The sequence below is a fragment of the Fundulus heteroclitus genome, chromosome 21 (assembly GCF_011125445.2).
Source record: "Fundulus heteroclitus isolate FHET01 chromosome 21, MU-UCD_Fhet_4.1, whole genome shotgun sequence".
Lineage (NCBI taxonomy): Eukaryota > Metazoa > Chordata > Actinopteri > Cyprinodontiformes > Fundulidae > Fundulus > Fundulus heteroclitus.
Window position 1 is genome coordinate 8,213,109 of NC_046381.1, and position 24,177 is coordinate 8,237,285.

General features: G+C 38.9%; 1 protein-coding gene across 2 annotated transcripts in view; it reads right to left on the bottom strand.

The window, feature by feature from the left end:
* Positions 1–22,010, bottom strand: part of LOC105919205 (nuclear receptor-binding protein 2) — a 48,064-nt gene extending 26,054 nt beyond the window's left edge. For both annotated transcript variants that reach the window (XM_012854470.3, XM_012854468.3), the window contains exon 1: positions 21,311–22,010. In XM_012854470.3, the coding sequence (XP_012709924.1) occupies positions 21,311–21,430 (120 nt within the window). In that variant the 5' untranslated portion in view covers positions 21,431–22,010. The remainder of the gene's footprint in view (positions 1–21,310) is intronic.
* Between the last annotated feature and the right edge of the window lie 2,167 nt (positions 22,011–24,177).

Genomic DNA, 24,177 nt, shown 5'->3' on the forward strand with positions numbered 1-24,177 from the left:
AGACGCAATTAATGAATTAAATGGCTGAAACCAAGCTTGTTAAAAAGGCCTCGTGTGGAGAAACAGTGAGCCGAGCCAAAGGAAAGCAGAATTGTGTTTATCGTGTGGCTTTTTTATTCCCGGGGGATTAAATTGAGAAAGTGAGAGTCAACCTGAGCTGGCAGTCAGCGCGCGTTCAAACAAAAGCCTGTTGGCAGACATGCATGAAACAGCAAGCTGCTTTCCCCCCCATGCACGTTACGCAACATCACAGACAAAGATCAATAAGAGTGTCTGTGAAAGCTCCATGTGGGGGGTTGGTGCTTGTTTATCCAACCCTCAGCTACCTGTCCACACTTTCTGCACACGACGTAAACTCTGTGTGCTGTCGATACAAAGTACCAAACAGCCATGGACCTGTTGTTAAACAAAATACAGTCACAAGATGAAATTCAAGTTCGACTAAGAAATTAGACATAGTCCAGGTCGACTTTGACATCCATAAGTTTAAAAATCGGTTGAATGCCCACAGTCTGATGTGACGAGGAAAAAGACACAGTGCCTCGATCAGGCTTCACGCACATTTAAAAGTCTAAAGTGCTAAAGGTAGAAGGCAACACGACTACTTCTCTGGTTTCTTGAAGACGTTTTCCCTCGTATCCGAAAGGCTTTCTCAGTTGTGAACATGGTTGGAAGTAAGAGGCTGCAGTGAGAACAATCCCTCCAATAACCACTAATCATTAGACAAAGTCAACATTGCACTCAAATTACTCAAATTCCCAGAGCTCTAAGTGAATGTTTTTAGCTCTTAATCAAGCATGATTAAAAGATGAATGACAGACAGGGGAATGAAAAATGAGCAGAAGGTCAGATCATTGACAAAGATAATGATAAATAGACGCATGGTCAATTGAGGAGAATATGGAGGGATGTAGAAACCTGTGGATGGAGGAGTAAATGATTAACAAAACAGATATATGGACTTGTACATGAATGTGTGGATGGATGAAAAAACGGACAGATGGAGGGGCAGACTGTTGAACTGACAGACGGATGCATGGATGGAGGGACTAGTGAATTGGTGAACAGATGAATGATGGGCAGACATAAGGATTGGTGCATCAGTGTTGGGGTGAACGGACTGATTAACGGACAGATAATTGACAGATCTACGGATGGAAAGACGATGGTTGGAAAGATAGTTTGGACATTTGCAGGGACATGGGGATGGCTAGCAGACAGACCATGAGAGGGATTGATGAACGGAGAACAGATAGTATAAGAGTGGACTTATTAACACATGTCATCCCAAGGCTCTTTAAAAAGTCGATTCAATCAAATCATCAAGACAGATTGGTCAAAAAGTTTCCTATCTAGGGAAACCAAGCAGATTGCATCAAGTCTTGACAAGCAGCATTCACTCCTCCTGAAAGAGCGTAGAGCCACAGTGGACAGTCGTCTGCATTGTTGATGGCTTTGCAGCAATCCCTCATGCTGAGCATGCATGAAGCGACAGTGGAGAGGAAAACTCCACTTTAACAGTGAGGAAAACCTCCAGCAGAACCATTGCCTGGTTCTGTTGGAGGTTTCCCCCTCTCTTTTCTGTCTCACTAATTGGTTGTGTGAATGTGAAATGCCCATCACTACGTGCTGTAACCAATTGCCATTTATGGATCCAGTAAAATTAAGTTGTTATTATTACGTCTATTACGAATAAAAGCTTAAGTGATTGTTCACTTATTAGAAAAAAATAATTGAATAATTTAAAATGTCTATGTTTGATTATTCCAACTCCAGCACAGTCTAACCCTTAAAAGTTCAGATAAGATGATTTTCACCAAACAACACTGACTTTACAATTATCTGATATAAATGCGAATGCATGACTTATTGTGAAATAGACCCAAGTTCTATACATTGCATATAATACAAAAAGTGCCTCAGCGGATCCAACTTTAACATAATAAATCAATTTTATCTTTATTCAAACAGAGGACATGAACTTTGTGCCCTTGTTGGTAACTAAAGCCCTGATCATAGATGTGCAGCAGAGCAAGGAGGCCTTTTTAACTCTCTGGCTCTATATTTAATTCATCAGCCATCTCCCTGATTGATGGAGACTGTGACGATGCCGCTGAATTAAAAATGCTTCTCAAAGGTGCATTACGTTCTGCTCTCGAAATCTACATCAACAGTGGGCTCATTCAAATTCTAAATGCAAAGCAGCTTTCAAGGGACAAAGCCTGCATGGACAACAGCAGACACAAAAGGGTGTGGAAATCTCATTTTGGCTTGTGAAACGCAAGTTTGTGAGGGTCGTTGAGTTCTGGAGTTGCAAGTTTTGAATTAAAGCCTGATGCGGCGCAGGATGTGTTGGCTTGACTGCAAAGTGGCCTAAATATTTACACATAACTGGTTTGCATTGAACTGATTTTGCAGATCTGTGTGAAGGATTTTATTATTATGCCTTTGCAGATGAAATAAAGGAAGGAAGTATGGTTGAAACAAATACAAAACAGATAAAGACAAGCAACAAAAGAGCAGGCACAGCGAAACTCCTGTCTGCATTTCTCTTCACATTTAGCCTTTTAAATGTCTGCGCACTGTTCCTCTGCGAGGCCAAGCGTCTCCGTGCCCTTTAAGTAAGTGTGTATTTGACATGCACACAGAGATAGCCATGTTTGGTTTCAAAGGTCAAGATTTGAGCAAATTTGATACTGGAATGAATGAACACGCAGATTAATACAACTCGTTTCTGAAACCTTCATGCAGAACTCCAACACGGTCGACATTTTGAACATGGATGTCTCTATCTGTGTGAGAACAGTCGGGTCCACAGGGTACCACTCAGTTGGGTGTCCGATGTTTTCACAGCTGATCCTGTAATAAAAGTCACATCCAGGGCAAGGCTGGTGAAAAACCTTGGTGTTTCTCTTACAGAAGCGAGAGGGTAATAACATTAGCAGTGCCATAAATTAAACTGTGATGCCATCATCTATTAGATTTTACATCTAAGAAATAAAGAATTTGCTTATTGTTCCAAAACCTCAATGTCATTTAACGGGATTTTACGTGACAGGCCAACACAAACTAGTGTATTTTATGAAGCGGGAGGAAAGTGATGCATCTATTTTAAATAAAAATCATCCTTAAAGGTGTGGTGTGCATTTGCATACTTTACCCTAACACCTCCTTATTAAATCCAGAATAACCAACCACCTCAAGAAGTCACCTCGTTAGCAAATAAAGTCAATCTGAGTGTGATTTAATCTGAGTGTAAATCCAGCTGTTCTGTGAAAGCTTCAGAGGTTTGTTAGGGAACATTTCTTAACGAACAGCGTCATGAAGGCCAGGGAACATTGGGTTAGGTTAAAAAAACAACATCCTAAGGTTTAAACACCTCATGGAGCCCTCTTTAATCAATCATCTGAAAGTGGAAGGAGTACGGCCCAACTGGAGACCGAAAAATGAGCATGCCTAAACGGACAGGCCAGGCAGGAGAAGATGCCAAGAGGGCCTACTGAGACTCTGGAGTAGGTGCAGTTTTCCATGACACAGATGGAGAAGCCAATCATTAGTCATGCACTGCACAAAATAGTTTTTTAAGGAAGAGTGTCCAGCTTTGTTAACCTCAAGATTTGCCACAAGCCATTTAGGGAGCATAGCCAATAAGTGGAAAAACCAACACCCATAACACCCCATGCCTGTTGTATAGCATCATGCTGTAGGGATGCCTTCTTTCCTGGTCTCCTGTTTTGGGCTGCAAAGGACGGGGAACTGGCGTCTTGTAATTTACGCCTATAGTTATGCATATCTAAAGGACTATTTCTCACATTAATGGAGTTTAGTTAAAGCTATTGTTGGTAATCCTGTTCAGAAATACTTTTTGTTATACTGGGTAAAATGGTCCTTCCATCCTGAAAGTAATAAATACATTATGTATTCACAAAAAGGAGGTTAAAAAAAATCATTTTCTGTGGGAGCTGCAGGCCTGTAAAAACTAACCAACCCATGCTCACAGTCTGAATAGCAGGGACTTGTCAGAGTTTTGGTCCTGCGCTCATTCCCCTTTGCCCCTTAAGTTTCGTGGCTAACCTCTTATCTATTGGTTCTCCCACATGCCAATCATTCTGACGCGCTCACATAGCGGCAGAATCCGTTCTCGTTCCTTCATAGTTTCCGCTTGATGGCTGTGCATGCGCACTTCTAGTGTTTATATATCCGGTTAGCCTAGCGGCTAGGTTAGCAGCTTGGTTAGCGGTTAGCCGCTCATTCCAAAAAAAGTAAAAAACAAAGCAACTGGACTTGTTTTCCGTAGTTGAAGACGTTTCGCTTCCTCTCCAGGAAGCTTTCTCAATTCAAAAAGTCTGGAGTAATGTGGAGTAATAAGCTTTATACTACTAATATACTATGCCGACCCTAGCTTTAAGCATCGGCATACATCCTAATATCAAACAGAAAAAAGTTTAAACTGTTTTACTAAAAAAATATTCCCTTTAATTATTTTACTAAAGCTTAATTTAACCTAAAAGTAATTTTACAAGAGAAGGCAGGCTGTGAACAACTACCAGTTAAAAACTTAACCTTGTTGGAGTTATAGTAATGTCTTTCAATCCCAAATCTCAAGGAGTTACAACTAGTCTTCATCTTAACCAGATTTAGTGATTTTGAGAACTAACAGTGAAGTCCAACCAGCGGATACTAAAAAAGGAGCAACAAATCAAAAAGGGAATTTCCTCAAACTGACACCGAAATCCTTCCTACAGATTCATGCCACCCATAAAAGCAGATTAGGTATTTCACACACACTTTTACATGAAAACCCTGCTCCCATTAGGTAATATTTAACAGTCGAACAACAATCATGTTTCTACAGTAACTGTGATGCGCTGGGCGTGTTCTACTTGAAGCAGTTCCACCGAACAATGATGAAACTGAAGACAGCACATCTTTTCCTGGGGAGATAAGAGGATATCTGCAGGAGCCAGATTACAGAGGAAAACAGTTGGTTAGTGAGATTAGCTGGGGAATATTTTTAGCAGTTACAGTTTAAACAGTGAAAGCTGCAACATAAATTTCTAGCACAATATACAAATGTGAGTTTGATCCGACCAACAGTAGAAGGCAGAAACTGTTCCTACCCAGTCTTTTCCAGAGGACATGAGAAAGGATGTAGGGAAGAAAAGAAAGGATAAAAAAAATTAAAGGAGGCAGGACAAAAGAATCGACAAAGAAGGGAAGAAAAGGAAGATGTGGAAACAAGGTGGGAAGAATAAAAGATCAACTGATATATTTCAGTAAACTAAAAAAATATATATATATATGTTTAAGTTGCATTTAAAACGCCCTATATATCCTAACTCTAGCTTTATTTGCATTTTATTCCTAAGGGAAAAGTTTGATGTAAACAATGCATCATAAACAGACTCACAAACAAGCTTTAATTAAAATCTATAAACATTACATAACACATGACTACTTACAAATTCCAAAAAAAGTAAAAAACAAAGCAACTAGACTTTTCTAGTTTCTAGTTTCAACTACTTTTCCGTAGTTGAAGACGTTTCGCTTCCTCTCCATGAAGCTTTCTCAATTCAAAAAGTCTGGAGTAATGTGCAGTAATGTCTGCAGCAGATTTGTTTATGGCCATTTGCAGAAAAGTTTTAAATGTGTTTTGATCATTTTCATCTAGGAATAGGTTACTTCTGGTCACCCCTTTATATTATTTTTCTTCGTAGTGACACCTAATATTTAGGAGAGGTACCACAGTCAGCACATTTCACAGCTCCAGCATAACCAATTTGTTTTCCGTCGGATAAAAAAAGATTGCGTCTATAACGACAGAACCTCTGTAAATCCGGTAAGCCAAATCTGTCAAAACAAGCACATATAACTATATTTGTTACAGTTTCAAACTTAGCCCAGCAGCTGTTAATAAAGCGGGAAGCAGAGCAACAGTGTTAGTTTTGACAAAAATAAGATTATAAAGTATGAGAAAACTTATTTTTAGTATTAGCACAGGATCAGAGGAAATGATGCATAAGCACTTTTCAATTGATTTTTAAAATTATCCTAAATGCTGAGTTGAGGTTTCAGATTCTTGCACCGCTTTCATACATTTTAATTTAAACAAGAAGTTGTGTAAACTTCATGTACCTAAAATATTTATTACGTATTGAAAGTATAAAAAAGTAAAACAATTTCATCCTAAAAAGCAGCTCACTATGACTATGTGACGATTCTTATATAATACTTAGGTGACTGAAACCAAGCTGAAACTGAAAATGTTTTTAGATGACAAAAATCAGACCTTAGTCAAACGACTAATTAAAAAGTTAATTAAAATGTGCTTTTAAAAAATTAAAACAGCTGCAAATGCTGAAACATTTGAGGAAAAAAAAGAAAAACCAACCCCTTGTGCTTAACAATTAAACCAGTAATGTTTTAAAATGCTCTACGTTACAAACTCTTACGAAGCAAGTAGAAAACTAAATAAGGCTCAACTGTTTTCAACAGGTAAATCACATAAACTGGACTTTATCTCCATTTTATACAACAAAGCAATAGGTTAGAAAGATGGTGTAAGCATTTTAAGCTAATTTTAAAGACCTAAGAGTTGACCTTTGTGGTTTTATTCATGATTTATTGACTTGGGGTGTGCGACTTGCCTATTTTTTGTTCTAAACGTCAGCATATTTCACAAGGGTGAAGGTGTTTGGGGTGCTTGTTTTTTGCAGTGTGTGGCGAAAAACAAGCACCCCAAACACCTTAGAGTTGATGAGTTGACATCACAATTAGGGACTTTGTATTGGTTTATCGAATATAATTTCCATATAATATATTGCAGTTTGGAACTGTAATGTGAAAATGTTGTAAAGTTCAAGTAATTTTAATGTTTTTTACCTGGCAATGTATGCTAGGGAGTTTTTTTTTTTTTTTTTTAAACCTACCGAGCATGAGCAAGGACAACAAAGAGGCTTTCCAAGAACTCAACTCTAGCCATGCGTTGCTTAACGGCAGGTAACATTTACATTTCTTTCACTTTCGTTAATGTTGTTCAACCACTTTAAATTCCTTGTTGCTGCCCTGATATCATTTTTTTTCTTTTTGAAGTGCATGTGTGGAATGCAGCAGGACTACAACCCACAACCTAAACCGCAGAAGAAATACAACCATGCAACCCGTACTTTCCTCTGTTTTTGCACATGATGCAGAAATCCCTTTTTAATTTTAAGGGATTTTTCTAGAGAGATTCAATAAGGATCAGACACATTGTCTGACTCTGTGTCCTACTTTTTAATGCAGACTTCCTGCGTCCCAGCTGACACAACGGTAACACCATAACTTCAAGTATTCGCTCAGAAGGCATTACACAACTGTTCTTATCAGCTGAAACGTACTCAGCCGGCCTCATAAACCGAGCCTGGTGTGCAAAAGTCTGGTTAGATTTGTTCTGCCGACAGTTTTGGACAAATTGGAAGAAATGTGGCTTTAAATTTTTAAATGGAAGGCGAAATGCTTTGCCTCTGTAGGCAGAGCATGAACACTACTGTGTTCCACGTTGGTTCAGCTTTTAAGCGTTCGGCTAATCACTTCTCTGCAGGGACATGGCTCATAGAGCCGGCCTCATGTGATGTCAGGTTATCTCTGTGCTGAGTAAATTAGATAAAATAGGAACAAATTCCTGCATTTGAGTTGAAAGAGGCAGAGACAGAAAAGCTGACTCCAGCATGTCACAAACAAAGAAGATAATGACTTCATTGTGCTTACAGACCTAAACAAAGATCTTTTGTCATGTGGGGGGGAAAAAAGGCCTGAAACCAATCATGCAACCCTTCAAAATCCATGACAGAAGTCTCCAAAGATGACCACAATTTTTCAAAGATCTTACAGATACAGACCTGCTAGAAGAGATTAGCCTCTCAGGCATGAGATATCCAGCGACATGAACCACAGGGACAGTTTCTAAAAAGCTCCCGGCGGACATGTTGGCCAATTCCTAGAAGTGTTTTTATCCACACCACCTCTCACATTCAACTGGCAGAAGATCGACACAGCTCCATTTAATTTAGCTGGCATGGAAAACACCAACACCCACCCTCGTGTATATATTTCGACAGTACCCATGACCCCTAGAGACCCCGCTGGGTCATGTTACATCAGCGTAACGCAGGGTGGATCACATGATCAATGAGCTGCAGTTCCTCACATGAAATCATGTTAGGTTTGGCCACCATTTCTCTTGTTATTTGGTTTCCCACCATGACTCGAGGGGGCAGGTATTGAATTTGTTCCAGTGGACCGGACACTCGATAGACCTATTTTTAGCTTTTGGTAGTGGTAACTAAATATTAAACTTAATGAAGCCATGGATTTGGCTCACTATATGGAGTTTAAGACGAATATAACAAGAGATTTTGGGGAACATTTTTGGGCAATATTTTTGGAAACATTAAATATCTGCATTTTGTTTTCACAGTTTACAAATTGTGTTTTTGAGTAATGAAAATAAATGATGAACAAAGGAATACATTTGACTACATTTGACTGATTTTATTTAAGTACTTCTATTTCTAATACCATGAAACAAAACTATACAGATCTCCATTTTCTCAAATACATTTAGAATAAAGAACAAGGAAGTTTGTGTCTTGGTTATTATAGCCTTGATGGCAAAAAAATAAATAAAAAATTACATGTTTATTTCCATTTTTATGGTTCCTCATTTGTAAGAAAAAAATATTTGTTGATTGAGCAGCTGAGTAGTGGAGGTTGGTTGCACCCATAAAAAAACTTTTCTCCCAATGCCACACACTACAATATTACATTTGTTGTTTAAAAAAAGTAAATAAAAGAAAAATCGCTAATTTTAGCAAAAGTGATGTTTGCCAGCTTTTGTAAAAAATAATAATTGAGAAACATTAAGGATTGGGAGTGCGCTAAATAATAAAATCCCCAAACACAATAAACAGGGCATACTATAAACAAATATTCAGAGCTAATGACTGATCTACTCAGCTCTAATAGAGCCAAAAGACATTTTTTAATAGAGACAAGCGGAACATGAAAAATTCCTCCTCCTGCTCTGACCATCTGTAATAAACTTTAGCTGCCAGAGCTTCAGCTACAACATTTAGTCTCAAATAATATCTATCCTTGTACATCTTATCAGAGGGTGGACAGCTCAGTCATGAGCAATGAAAGGGCTGTCGGCTGCTGTTTTCTGATAACTATCAAACACTGACACAATTTATATAAGCCTTTTTCTTATTTACAAGCTCCACTGATTAAAAGGACAGCGACTCTGTAATAAAGCAGGTCAAAACAAGTAAAATGCAGATGATTTTGTGTTGCGAGTCAGTCATGAATCAGCTGATGGGCTTGTAGAAACACAGCAGGAGCTCCCTGGGGTTCCCACACAAGCAGGCAACTAGAAATACTTGGAAAAATTAGCAGCTCCAAGAAAACTACCTCAACAATAAGTGGAAAGTGAAAAACACTTTTTTTTTTAACCTGACTCAAAATCATAAATATGAATAACCTTACAATCTTAATATTAGGGGATACAAATTACCTTTCAACAATGTCAAAAAGAGAAAATCAAAATAATCTGAAACAAATCAAATAGGTTCTTTCAATCCATGAATTAAACTGGCTGATCAGTACAAATCCCTAATGGTATATTTGGGCTTTAAAGGGTGTGAACAGGCTTCCTGGTAAAGCCCTTCAGCTCTGAGCGGCAGGCGAGGAGCTAACAGGTGTGCTAAAGTCGACCGTCCCCGAGTCCCCTCAAGGGAAACCTGAGAGGAAAATCTTCCTGAAAGGGCAGCAATGTGTAGCCCTGCTGGATTATTATGGACTGTGAATCATTAAGAGGATGCCTCGGGTCGGGTGGCACTCGCAGCAATCCGCTACTAGACCCGGGCTTATAAGAGGAAACGCTTTACTACTGAATGAGGGCTCATTTGCCAACTGCAATGTGAGTCAAGATCTGGGTGACTTGCTTTGGTATTTCCGGGCCTAACCCCAGAACATCTTCGTCAAACTAAATTAGAGTGAAACAGAAAATTGAAAAAAAAAAAGGAAGGAGATTAGGTGCTTTGCTCACAACAGAGGTTTTGACTCAACGCTGGAGTAAGAATGGCATGCTTGTGGCCTTTAGGTAACCCCGTGAGGCAATATGCACAGTGCCAACAATCTTCAACAAATGTTTTGTATAAAGTTTCAGCTGTTTGATATTTCTAGAATTTACAGTTTCTGCATCTTTATTACAGATTTATATTTTTTTTTCTTTGTTTAGTCCGACTTAAATATTTCAGATCAAACTACTTTTAATATCTGACTTAGATCAAGCACTAAATCTGTTTTTTAAATGTTAATTAATTAAAGCTATCCAAACAATCTGCCCCCTTGCTTATCAAATCACGAATAAAACGTAAAAGAAAATGTTTTTTGGAAGGCAATTTGGTGATCCACACATAGGTATCCAAAAGTAAACCCATCGAGTCCAGATCTAGAAAAAAATAAATAAATATGAGAAACAAAAATCATCATTTATCAGAGGAGATTAGAAACTGACAGAAAACAGAGAGTCAGCATTAGAGAGAACAAAAACTACAATTAAGGAGACTCATTAGCCTAGCACAGCTTTAGCCACTCCTTCTGTTAAATTCTGATGCCATTATTGACGACGTTAGCGGCATCCGAGTGATCGTTTTCCTTATCTGTACGGGGCCAAATATTTGCTACTGATAGCTGATGCTTTCTGCAATTTTAAATTCTTTATCTGTATCAGACCCATTTGCATGCAGGTTTTAGATAACGTTACATGCATTAAACAATACCAACCAGCCATGCCCAGCCTAAAGCTGGGCATACACTACGATTTTTCACCCTTTTTGGACCGATTCTTCAGTCGTGCGAGAATTTTTTGGATTGGGTCGAGCTTCAGCTGCATTTTGCGTCCTGCGTCGTGTGGTATACGGGGGGTAACGAGGAGCAATTAGCCTCTCACGACAACCTCCCAATCAGGAATCGTACGGTCGATTGAAAATCTAACATGTTTGAAATTCAGTCGCCCTCGTGAGCGCATCCTGCTGTTGAAGCAGAGCTACGAGCTTCTACAAGCCCATTACCCCAACCTCGCGCAAGGGAATTCTTCTTCTTCTTCTTCTTCTCAGACGAAAACAAAGGAGTGGAGAGAAGCATGACGGCGGTACGTGTGACATGGAGTCAAACTACGGAGGAGCAACTTGAAGTTTGCCAAGGCAGCGCGTTTCGTTCTGATGAGCCTCATATTTAACAGAGAGCATTGACAGTTCCATCTTCTTCTTCTACTGTTCACGTCTGGCTTCCGGATAGATGAGTCCGAGTAGCGCCATCTCTTTACGGCGCTGAGTTCAACGAGTGGTTTTAGACGTACAGTGTGAGAACTCAGATCCCATCAGAGCGTCGGGACGCACAGTGTAAGAACAGAAATGGTGAGCAGTGAACTTTTAAACCCTGCGGTTTTGTCGTACAGTTTGGATTTATCTGAGTACAATGACTGAAAATATCGTACATTGTATGCCCGGCTTAATGTGTTAATGCAGAGAGAGATGGTTCTGGCTAATTTAGATCTCTTTGAGCAGATGGAGGGAGATCCTGGAAATAGGAGGAGCAGCAGTACGAAGAAACACACTGGAGCTGCTGAGTAGTGATTGATGTGAATTCAAAGGCATGCTGAAACAAAATATCAGAGGATCAATGATAATCCTCAGTTCACTGGAGTAAAACTATGGATTCCTAGAGAGAAAATTTAAGCACAAAGTCAGAACAGTGGAAATGTACCAGCATTAACATTACAGTTTCACAATTTGCAACATTTCCGATTGAAAACATTCAGAGTGCCCAGTTATCACTCTAAATTAAATGCATCTTGGTTTAAAGAAGTCTTTACTCCTTATAGCTTGGTTCTTGGATCGTTACAACCTACAAATGACCCTACAGCAAATCTTTTTACAACAGGAAAAAAAAATGTATTCAACAAAATTCTAAAGTAATTTAATGCCAGAAACCCAGGAAACAGGAACACACACAATCCATACCAGGGTTAGAAAAGATTACAGCATCAGAAACCTTCAAATCGTTTATAGAGGTACCAATCCTGCAGTTTAAATTCATTTAAGTGAAAATTCAGAAAAAGTAAAGGAGGGACCAAGATTTTTCTCTTCATGTATAAATGACAGATTAACACACAGCTGCCATTTCCTCCCCACCTGATGTCATGCAACGCAAACCAGGTGGTCAAGAGAACGCCACAAAGTTGGCTATCTGGAGATCATTCTGCTAACAAAAAAAAAAATCACAAGTGATAACTAAATGTGAGCCACCCATCAATCGTATTATGGTGGTGTCATTTGAACACAGACTTTGGTAAGAAACAAGGAATGCAGGTTTAACAGTAAATCCAAGAGCAAAGGAAACAAATACGTCTGTTTCCATTGAAAGCTGATAAAAAACTAAGGTGACACAGCTGGCATTGAGTTTTTCTAGTCGACTGATCAACAGTTCTTTACTATGTTAGACATATTTTGGAGATTTCAAGCTAGGCAAACAGCTTTTGGTCATTGGGTCAAGATGTCTGCAATGCTGCTGTAGGGATTTCCCTTTATAATTAGGCCTTTAATCTTTGTTTCAGCAGATGCTGATGGATAGGTAATATAAAGAGTAGAGACGGATCCAAGCACAATTACCAAATCCCCCACCAGCTACCACTGGAATACAACAAAAAAAAACAACTACTGCTGCAGCGTTTACATCAACAGTAGATCTTACATGAGTTTTGTAGAGAAAAATGCTACAAACTATATCATAGCTCACAAATCAACACTTCTGAAGCAGAGAACAGAATCTTGTGCTCACTTTCTACAGGTTTTGTTAAGGTATTGGCAAATATCTGACCCTGCCTGTTTCTGCGATCATCAGAGAACACTGAAATATTTTGTCTCTCCACCCGCAGCAATATTGTTTTTTCTCACCTTACTAGCTTTGTGTTAGTCTGAAGAGCTTCAGTCTGAGAAGGCAGGATGACTCAGGATGATCTGTGCCTTCAGTCATCGTGGCAAATGATGACATCCTAAACGGTTTTTGCGGTTGCTGGTTTTCTAGGAAACTCTTTTCCAGCCAAAGGAGAAGAACAAACATTTCAGCACCAGTGTGTGTGACAACTCCCCTCCCATCTAAATGAGTTTGTCCCTCAAGGAATGTAACGAGTTAAGCCACAAGCTCTAGCCAGATTTATTTCTTGTCTCATCTTGTGGTGCAACTTCAGGGACAAACATGATAGAAGACTGAATGGCCAAAAGTGCCACCGCAGCTTTTGTTTATTCTTATGTTTCTGATTGTGCAATATAATGTTTTCTAGTCATAACATATGTGTTAACAAATTAAAGTAAGCCAATACTCTCTCAGGTCATTAGGAAGATCAAACTGCTTGCGCGATTAACAAAGCTAGAGAAAAAAAAGACACCTGAGTGCTAAAAAAAGGAAATCCTTCCAGTACAAAAGCCGTCGAGAGCGGCGAGTCTTTGGTTCAATGTCTGATATAAGACGGTTAATCCTTACCTTTCTAGTAGTATATCTTATCTTTGCAAATGAAAGTGTAGATTAAATATACATTAGAACAAATAGTCAGAAATCACCTTGCTCCAGCATATTTGTCTGAGCTTTTAAATGTTCGGCAGAACCTCAGGACTCTGCGCTCATCAGAATTTATAACCCTGCATGTTCCCAGGACTAGGTGCAAAAGATGGGGTGATCGTTCTTTTGCTGCTTTTGCTCCTAAGCTGTGGAACGCTTTACTTCACTGAGCTAGGAGTCTTTAAATCACAGCCAAAATCACATCTGTTCAGACAGGCCTGTTCAACTGTGGATAACGTTTGTTTACTTTGTCGTTTTATTTTTCTATATAGGGCCTAAAACTCTTTTGAATTGTGCTGTTATGCACTTTTTTTAGTTTTTTTTATCCTGTTATTTTCCTATACATTTTTTATATTTTATCTATTTTGTCTGGGCATCTTTTTGCTTATATTTTATCTTGTAAAGCACTTTGTGCACCATACGGATTGTTGAAAAGCACTATGTAAATAAACTTTGATTGATTAGTAGGACTATTAGTCGTTCTATTAGATAATGACAAACATTTGCAAAAACTATTGCAGCTTCAGTTTTTAAAAAATAAGACAAACCTTTTCTTAGTTTTATGTAATAAGTGAAGAACCTGAATAATTAGAGCTTTGAAGGGGTTTATTATTATAATTATGACCATTGCTTTTTATTGATTTGTTTAATATATATATCAATCATATCCTGATTGACTGAAGTCATTGTATCTGAATAGGATGTAACAAATTACAAACTGTGTTCCATTATTTTTCATTACTATTTGACCAAAAAAAGGCTTTCTGGTCACACATCTTTAAAAACAGGAAATATGTAACATATAAGGATGAAGGCACATGTTATTCTTCAGTGTCTGATGGACTCTTAGTGTACATAGGACATTACCCATTTCTTGGTAAAATAAAACCCTTTATAACAGGAAAATGTCAAAATGGATGTCTGTCCTACAATTTGTGAGAGAAAGGATGGCGTGAAAACATCTGCTACAAAACTTAACTTTGCATAAAATGTGTATGATGAAACGATGAGTAAACAGCCAGACCATAGATGCCAGCCACACCTGCTGTTTGTGAGCATCAGGTCTCTGAGATTGGAAAATAGATTTTTTTAGCTCTGATTATTTTTTTACACATCGTTTTTCGGTATAAGTTATCTGATGATGTCTGGAGATTAAGTTAAATCAACGACTGAATGTTTAGTAACCCTTTTTTTCCTTTGTTTGAGCCAAATGAAGGAAAGATTGTTTGACTACAGCTGCTGTCTGATAACATTTCAGTGTTTTAACTTCTCTTTCATCCACTGTGTGTTGCATTTCATTGAAATTTTTAGGGCCAACTACATTTTGTTGTGAGGAAAGCAAACTCCAGACTGACTTAAAGTTCAAATGACATGACTTATCCTAGGAATAACATTTCGACAGCTACGTCACTGTAGCAGAGTACGACACAAACTGATTATGTGGAGAAAAGTGAGACTTGCACAAGCAGTTTGGATGGTCTGGGTCCAAAGCTGTAGGGAGAAAGGTGCTGATGCATGCCTGTGCACATTAGAGTAAGAAATACAAATCAGAACCAGAGCAGAAATTCTCCAGCAATATTTTGGTGCATTGACAGTTTTTGTTACCAAGTTGAATGTGTTAAACATCTTGTTCTTTCCAAAAAAATCAAAAATAAACCAACACCTAACTAAGAACCATTTCCCCCTTGTTTCGACTTAAGGCAGAAAGGACTCAAACAGAGCACTTTTGTATCCATCAATAGTGAACGAGTTTGCTAGGTCTCCCCTCACTGGATTAATTCCCAGAGAACTCTTCAAGCTGGAGGCTTTGCTACCAATGCCTTTGCCTTGGGCGGACATTGTGTTACGCTTTGATGACAAAGTTTGGCATTTCAAAGATTGTGTCATCACCTTTCGCAACTTTCGACTGCCATTTGCTTGCTTGAAAAATGTTAAGTAAAAGTTGATGATATATAAGTCCTATAACTTGGTCTACAAATACATATGAATTGCTGGTTTCTGACATTAACGGATTTATTCCTCTACCCTCTGGTTTGTAATAGCCATAAGTGGAAAAGAAAACATTAAAGTTTAGTAGCGTTAGGTAAAACAAAGCCAAAATCTTCGGGTGGACATTTTTTACATTTGGAAAATAAAATATGGTAAGATTCTTTCACAGAAAAACATAAAACCTGAAGAATAAACAGTTAAAAACAATGATTTAAAAAAAAAAAAAAAAAAAAAAAAAAAGGGAAAACTGACTTTGTATGGATTTATATCTCATCCTGCTCTCACATTTGACTCAAGCTCTCACCTCAGCGAGGTGCAAATGAAAACGAGACAGACGGGTCAGTTCAGACAACACAGCGGTTGGTAATCAATGGGTGGAAACTCCTGAGGGTGGGGAGGACTGTGGGTATGCATCTTCTTTTTCAGATGAAAACCTTTAGATGGATGTTCAGAGACCCCATGTGCATATAAGAGATAATCTTTAAACTTACATTTTTAGCCTTATCTGGATAAGCTGATGGTGGCGACACCCGAGCTTCACAATGCTATTGCATCCAACTGCTTGTTTCTTCGACCCGTCTCACAGATCCCTCACCGAATTACTAAACTGGATGTGTTGAAGGAGCTGTAACCTACCATCTGAAAATTACATAGATGGTTTTGAGGGGGTTAAAGGAGTTAAATTAACTCCTCAAAATTGGTGCCTGATATTGTGTAATGATTCAAGAGGTGGATAAGCTGTTATGTGCAACTTTAAAATACTATTTAAAAGATGAGAAAGCATTTCTCCTGCTTATAAAGACCACATCAACTCATCTGAACCAGGTCTGAACATCCATCCAAGTCAAATAGTGCTTTGCAGAAGTATTTATATCTGTTGAGCTTTACAACCCCAAACTTCAATGTATTGTATTGAGATTTTATGGGTTTGAACCACAGACATTTGGTAACACTAAGTTTTATCTAGAAGTGCCAGAGCAAAGGAGGCTTAATACAAACATGTCAAACTTTTAAGATTTGTTTTAACTATTAGTTTCACTAGATTTTAATTAGAGGTAGTATAGTAAAGGAAGCTGCATATAAGTCCAGATTACATTTTATTTGTAAAAAACAACAACAACAAAACAATTCAAACCTTGTTTTTTTTATAGCCGGATTCACAATTATGCAGCACTTTGTCGGTGTAGGACACAAAATCCTGATAAACAATGAAGTCTGTGGATGTAATGCAACAACAGGTTAAGAAAAATTTTGCAAGGAAAAATTATAAAATATTATTTATTATATTTTGTCTTTGAAAACAGTTACCAGATTTTTTTTTCTTGCAATTTGTTGGATTTGGTTTGAAAGCTTTTTTTCAGGCCTTTTTATTGAAAGAAGAGTTTTTGTACAATCAGTATATAAAATATAACAGTCGTGCAGGAGAACGCACTGCTTCTAAAATGAGACCCTAACATGAGAGAGCCCCCCCCCACCAATTCTGCCAGATTTAGAGAGACACACACTAAACAACTAAATGACACAAAAGAATGCAGGTTTATGAACAAATACAGCTACCATCTATATTTCCATGTCTCAATTAGTGTCATAAAATGTTACATGGTGTAGAAATTAGATGCAAAAGCGTTGAGGGAGCATCTCATCTTTTTCCAGTTTAAGATGCTGCTTAACTTCGGTGACCCACTGTGAAAACCAAGTAGTCACGGAGTCTAACAAAACCCAACTAGCAAAGCACAAACGGCTACCATATTCACCCTATGATGACCATTCAAATGCCTCCCCTATGGGAGAACGCAGAAGAGAGCAACAAAGGGGCATGGATCAAATGGCTCTTGTGAAATTTTTGCAAGAGTAGAGAAAACTGCCTCCCAAAGGTTTTTGCAACACTGAGCATGTCCAGAACATTGTGTAGAAGGGCAGCTGGAGCCTGTTTACCTTTATCAAAGGTAGGGCCAAAATCTGCTCTGAATATGGACAGTTTGAGGTTTGCATCTTTTTTCCCCCAAAACTGACTTATATATGGAATTATTCATAGAAATAAAACCGAACTCGAGTTAACTTAAGTGAAAGATCCACTAACAAATTACTTCCTTAATTAGGAGCTGCTGAAGTTGAATGAAAGACATCTTTGTAGTCCTCTTATTAGTCTTTGTGTTAATCCAACATAGGCCACTATATGTTGGTATATAGCTCCACAATGCATCCCTGTGCTATCTAAAAGATGAAAAAAATGAAATTTTTTAAAATGTTGATATTTGCTGATGCAATTTTATTGACTAATTGTGAGATAATTATGTCTTATGGAAATCGATTAGATGCAAAAACCAATTTATTTTAGTCCCATCCAGAGAGACAGATTTAGGGGGCTGTAAAGTGTACACAGTCACTCCTGGCTCTGATAAAGAGTAACTGTTTACAATTTTATTTTTCATAGTATAGGTTTTCGTCTTTTAAATTATTCCTAGAATCCAGGTCCGACTGTGCACAGAAGATTGTAGACATGACCGACATGTGAGAACCCAGAAAAATTATAGTTATTTTACAGCCTGAGGGGGAAACACTGGCTTAGATAACAAAGATAAATTATTTACAACTGCACTTACAGACATCAGGAATCACCTTAGTGATATTTTTTTAGACAGACACTGGCTCAGGATGCACACAGGTTACATGTAGCACACAGACATAACAAAACATAACATTGCATAAAGTTTTTTTTTTTTGGAGAGGTGGACTTTGTTTTGGTAGAAAAAAGTAAAATTACACTTTAAAACCTGTTGTACTTAAAATTATTAAAGGAGCGTAGTGTAAGTTCCACGATTTTTGCAGATGTCTGCCCCCTCTGGTGAAAACTTGAAATGACACCAGTGTTGCGCACGCACATAGGACAAGAGAAAAAGCATCTGCAACTGCACAGATCTTTTGTTAAGAGGCGGAATGTTTTCTGAGGTAAGAAAGCTATAAATATAGAAGTTCTCTCACCAATGCATTGATTACAGTGGAGACTCAACAAAGTAGCCAGGCATCATACCCATATCCAGAGAATTCGCTCTCTCTTATGAACAGACTAATTGAGCTTATAGAGGCAACGGCAATAAATAGAGGATAACTCATTTTACACGTCAGGTGATTGTAAGGGCATGTATGGGAAAGAAAACAAATAATATTTAACTTCAAAACTTGCACTATGCACCTTTAATACAATTAATAGTCTTTTAAAATTTAAATAGACAGAAAAAGGTGTGATGTTTTCAGGCTGAGATGGTAAAGGGTTAACTCTGCGCTGGCAAACAGACAGCTGGACCTAATGGGTCCCTGGCATGCTACTTCCAGTTTATGGTGGTTGTGAGACATTTCTACATCTAGCTCACAATGTAAACAAAATGCTTTTCCTCCTAAAACCACCTTATCTTGTCCAAAGACCAAACCAAAATACCACATATACAACCCTTTTTTTATGGTTGTTCCATGGTGGATTTGTGGTCAGGGACGTTTCCCTTTAAGCTTGTAATGATTAGTTTTTCCTAAACAACACCCTGCAAAGAGGCAAATAACAATCTATGATTGGCTAATCAGTAAATTGACCCCCGCTAAAGTTTGTTGCCTTCATAAATCAAAGGGCACTTTGTGTTTGAGCGTGTTACGCTGCCAGAAAGGCAGTTCTCCTTGACCTCTATGCTTTTATGATGCAACGGCAGCTTTAATGACAACATAGTCTTCAAACTGCACAGTTAGCACAACCTCCATCAACGACAAGGGTAAACAGATCCCTACCATGGGACTAGGACTAGGTTCAATATACAGATGATGAAATATAGTGTAAAAAAATGATGTCTTACCCCCCAAAAAAGCTCACTAAGCTATAAATAAATTATGTCTTTGGACTTTTTTTTAACTTTATTAGCTGCTAACATAAACTGACTTACAAAAGTTTTCACAGCAAAATGTCACATTACCAAAAACTTCAATATGTTTTAAATGACAGAAAATACCAAGTGTTGCTAATGTATGCAACCCCTTTACCCTAACACCCTTAAATAAAAGCCAAAGCAACACACATTTGTCTTCATAAGTCACCTAATTAGTCATTTGAGTCCAGGAGTTATCAATCTAACCTCAATACACACGTAGCTGTTCTCTGAAGTCCTCAGATGTGTTTTGCAGAATATCAGAGAAGAAACAGAATCATGAGGACCCAGACACAAAGAAGGCAGATCAGGTGTATAAAGCAGGGTTGGGTTGTTAAGCAATATCCCAAACTTTGAAAATTTCACAAAGTATGTCGCCATGGCAAACCACCAAAGATGGCCGTCCACTAAAACTGACAAACTGAGTAAGGAGAGCATTAATCAGGGAAGCAGCCAAGAGGTCCGTTGTAAATCTGGAGGAGCTGCAGATAAGTGGGAGAAGCTGTTGACTTGGTGACTATCAGCAGTCCTCTACAAAAATCTGGCCTTCGTGGAAGGACATGAAGAAGAAAGATACTATTGAAAGGCATTAAGAAGTCATGGGCCACAGAAAAAATGTGTATGAGGGTGCTCTGGTCAGATGAAACCAACATATTAGCTTATGTGTAAAACCATGAGGTGGAAGGTTTAGGGTCTGAACAAACCAACTCCCATGGTGACACAGGGTGGTGGCTGCATCATCCTGTGGGACTGCTTTTCTTCAGCAGGACCAGTGAAGCTGGAAAAGCTCGATGGAAAATATGAAGGAGTGTCGACGAATACAGGCTAATCCTGGAGGAAAACCTGTAAGAGGCTAAAAATTTTTTTCCTGAGATTCATCTTGCAGCAGAACAATGACCCAAAACATACAACCAGAACTTATACTGTTCTTTATCCAGTCTGACAGAGCGTGAGCTTTTTTTTTGAGGAGACAAACCTTATGAACTCTGGATGTGCACAGCTGATGTAGATGTGCCAACACAGACTTGAAGCTGTAATCGCAGTAAAAGTTGGTTTTACAAAGTACTGACACAGAGGGGCACTTTTCACTTTTTTTATTTGTGATAATGCAATTTTCACTGCGTTATGTTGCTCTTTCACACAAAGTCCCAGCGAAAATCACCCAAGTTTCTGGGTAATAATCTGACACTTTAGGATTATTTCCCCCACTTAGAATCGAAATACTTTGGGTAGAGCTGTGTTTTCTCTCCCCCCCAGTAGTTTTTAAGAGATTGTTCCACAAATCTGAACAAACCAAGTTGCAGTTTTGTGGTTTTCTCTCCTTTTAAAGTTCCCAATGAGCATAACAAGATCCACCCTTACCTGCTCCGTTCAAGTATATGACATAAAAATCAGTCAAACCAAGCAAAATATAGGAATGCTGTGCAGTCTCACACATTAAAAGGATAAAGCTGTCATATACTGCATGTTTACATCCAGTTTTTTTTTTTTTTTTTATGGCCTTGGTGCATGCTGCTCCTCCGGGTGTTTGCTCGCTCTGCTCACTGAAACAGACTTCACGGAGGCTAAAGCTGATCACCGGATGGCACGGTGAGAGATTTATTGATGGAATCGTGCAGAAACGCCAATGCCTCGGCCTGACCCGAACATTGCATAACACACGGGAGGTCCAGCGGGGCCACAGACAAAACAAAACCCATCCACACCCACCCACCCACATACAAACAGCAGAACCAGAACCGGAGCCGACCAACCTGCTCTTTGCGTTTCTGCCAGCGGCCGCAGGGACTCTCCTCCAGGATCTCGCTCTCATCCTCGCTCTCCTCCTCCTTCCCTTCCGATCCGGATTTCCTCTCCGGGACGGACATCGTCATTTTACCGCCGTAGGTGTCCAGATTTCCACCCCTACAGACCTTCTGCACGTCTCCTCCCCTGTCTCCCCCTCTTCTTCTTGTCCCGTGTTGTTGTGGAGGAGGAGGAGGAGGAGGTTTGCAGAGGCTGTCTGCGCAGCGCCGTGGAGAAACCCACCCCCTCCTTGCCTGAACGCCACACCAGGCTCTCTGTCTGTCTCGTCAGACCCTCAAAACCCCGCTGCAGACAGACGGATTTCCAGCTGAAAACGCGCAGTCTCCAGTCGCGGCTGCGACCGACACGCCCTTTAGATAAACGCTACAAGTGTGCGCATTACGCGTGCTGGATAACTCGGTGGAGTGGAAAAATACATCCAAGGACTGCATGCAATCCACGCCGGGAACCCGCGTCTCCCTGGATCTCAGCGACACCTAGACACCCGGAGGTACACGACCGCCCTGCGAAGCGCAATCATCCCGCGCGTCCCATCCGAAGCAGCGGCACAGACCTTCTGCTTCACGGAGATGAGCGCATTCTTCGACCGTGTAGCTGAGCTCCTGCCAGGCACGGTGCGCAGAGGGGGTGGAGCCAATTACCGTAAAGCCGCCGATCTGTGCGCACCGCCACCGCGCGGCTGGGACGGAATGAATGGGATCAAAGAGGATTAAATCCTAACCCGCACTTTTCCACCCCCTTTATCACAGCTTCAATCCTTAGTTTCAGGAAATCACATTAAATGTGAAAAGGGAAATAAAACCACAAATAAGGACAGAGAATGGCTGCATTGTTTTTTTGTTATATAACAAACCAAAAAAAAAATGCAAAATTGAAATCAGTTTCAGTTCTCCTCTTTTCTGAGGTCAAAAACAGATGAGTAGAAATTTAAATTTGGTTTAATTTGTGTATCTGTAATAAAAGTAAAACCACTGACAAAGATAAATGTGTCTTTTTGCCCCCAAGTACCTGACTGCAGTATCCAGTTCGGCACGCGTTTGACTCCGCCCTCGTGTAAAATGCAGTGTGCCCCCTGCTGGCTGAAGCTAAGTAGCACAGCCAAAATTAATATAAAATGCATAAATTAGGTCACAAAAAGCCTTGGAGCTTTAAAATAATTATTGTAAAAATAAATAAATAAATAAAAGGTAGTATTAAATTGCATGCCCACCAGCACATAGTTGAATAATCCTTTATTATAGAGTGGGAACATTTCAGTTTCTAAGCAACAGAGTAATAAGCAAAAAAAAAAAAAAAAAAGCACAAAGGTCACACAGAACTATAAAACAATAACTAAAAAACATTAAAACTGATTTAACTACAGGAGGTGCTGTTTCCTTATATAGTTTATATATGTTGTCCCCCCTCCTTTTATTTTACAACAAAACTAATATACATGAACAAAATCATATGTCGAGGGATGATTTTTTTTTTTTTTTTCGCCCAGTGTCCAGAAAACACGACTTAGGTTTATCATTTAAGCAGGTAAAATGTTTCATTTTAGTATTTTAAACACTGGAAAACTTTTCAAGGCATGCCTGTGTGCATTGTTTATTTTTCCTAGGAACTCTTGCAAATTACATTACATTCAAGTCAAACTGTCAAAGCAATATGTCATTCTACTTAAAATAGTTTATTGGCCTTGAAAACTAATTAGTTTTGTGTATTTCTGATGCTGTTTCTGCAGCAGCCCTGACTCAAGATATAGCAATGGCGCCTGTGTCATGCTGTCGTCACGCAATATCCAATCCAGTGATATATATGAATATTCATAAAATAATATTTTATGAAAGTAATGTTTAACTTTATCCTACTGTCTTGCATTGTGAATTGGTGGTGTGAACTCAAGGCAGTTGTTCCTAATTAGTTCTTTAGTCAACTGGACCTCCAAATTCCTCAAAACAATGGAACCATGGTTCGTAAACATTCATAATTTCATTAAATTGTGATGCCACTGCTTAATTTTATTGGTTATTTGTTTCAGTCTTGATATCTGTTCCTTTTTTCCCTTAGGTTATTAGTTTTGCTTATTCTTTTAATTTTTACTCAGCAGCTTAGTTTAATATTAGTAGCTTAAAGAGTTTATTGACTAAAGTAGTTCAGCTGGAATTTGAAATATTTTAATAAATCCCTGTATCTGGAGAGAAGTTATGTTTTGTATGTGTCCAGTAAGGCTACTTGCAGTTTGAGGACCAGTTTTCCAACTTACTCCTTTATCTATTGTTCTATATTACCACATCTCACCAGGCAGGTATTAAAAACACAACTACAAACAGAGACCGAGAGTTGTTTGGCTTTTGTTTCCTCATAAACAGGCGTAAATTGGTAATTTTGATAATAATTACTAACTTTGTTAATAATTACCTTTGGTACTTATGGTTACTCATAGCCAAACCTAAAGCATTGTTGCACAATTGCATTCCGACATCCTTCACTTCATCAACTTGTCTTTGTCAAGCGTTTGTTTCCCCTAGTCAAGTCAGCGGATACGGTAAGGTTAACCATTAATGGCTCACACGCCATATAATAAATGCAACACAATTCTTTCAAACTCACCTCTTTTTTAAGCTTTTTAAGGACACTACGTGCAGGATTTAATCAATTCACGGACCAGAAATGTGGAATGTAACCTCATAAAGGAATCTCAACCTTTGAAACCTTTATCTGGAACCAGATTAGTAAACCAGAGGTTTAATATGCTGCTACCGTATGTTGAGACTGAAAGGGCCCTTTGTCCCTTACGAAGCAGGGTCTGCGGTCTAAAGCCAGGCCCACC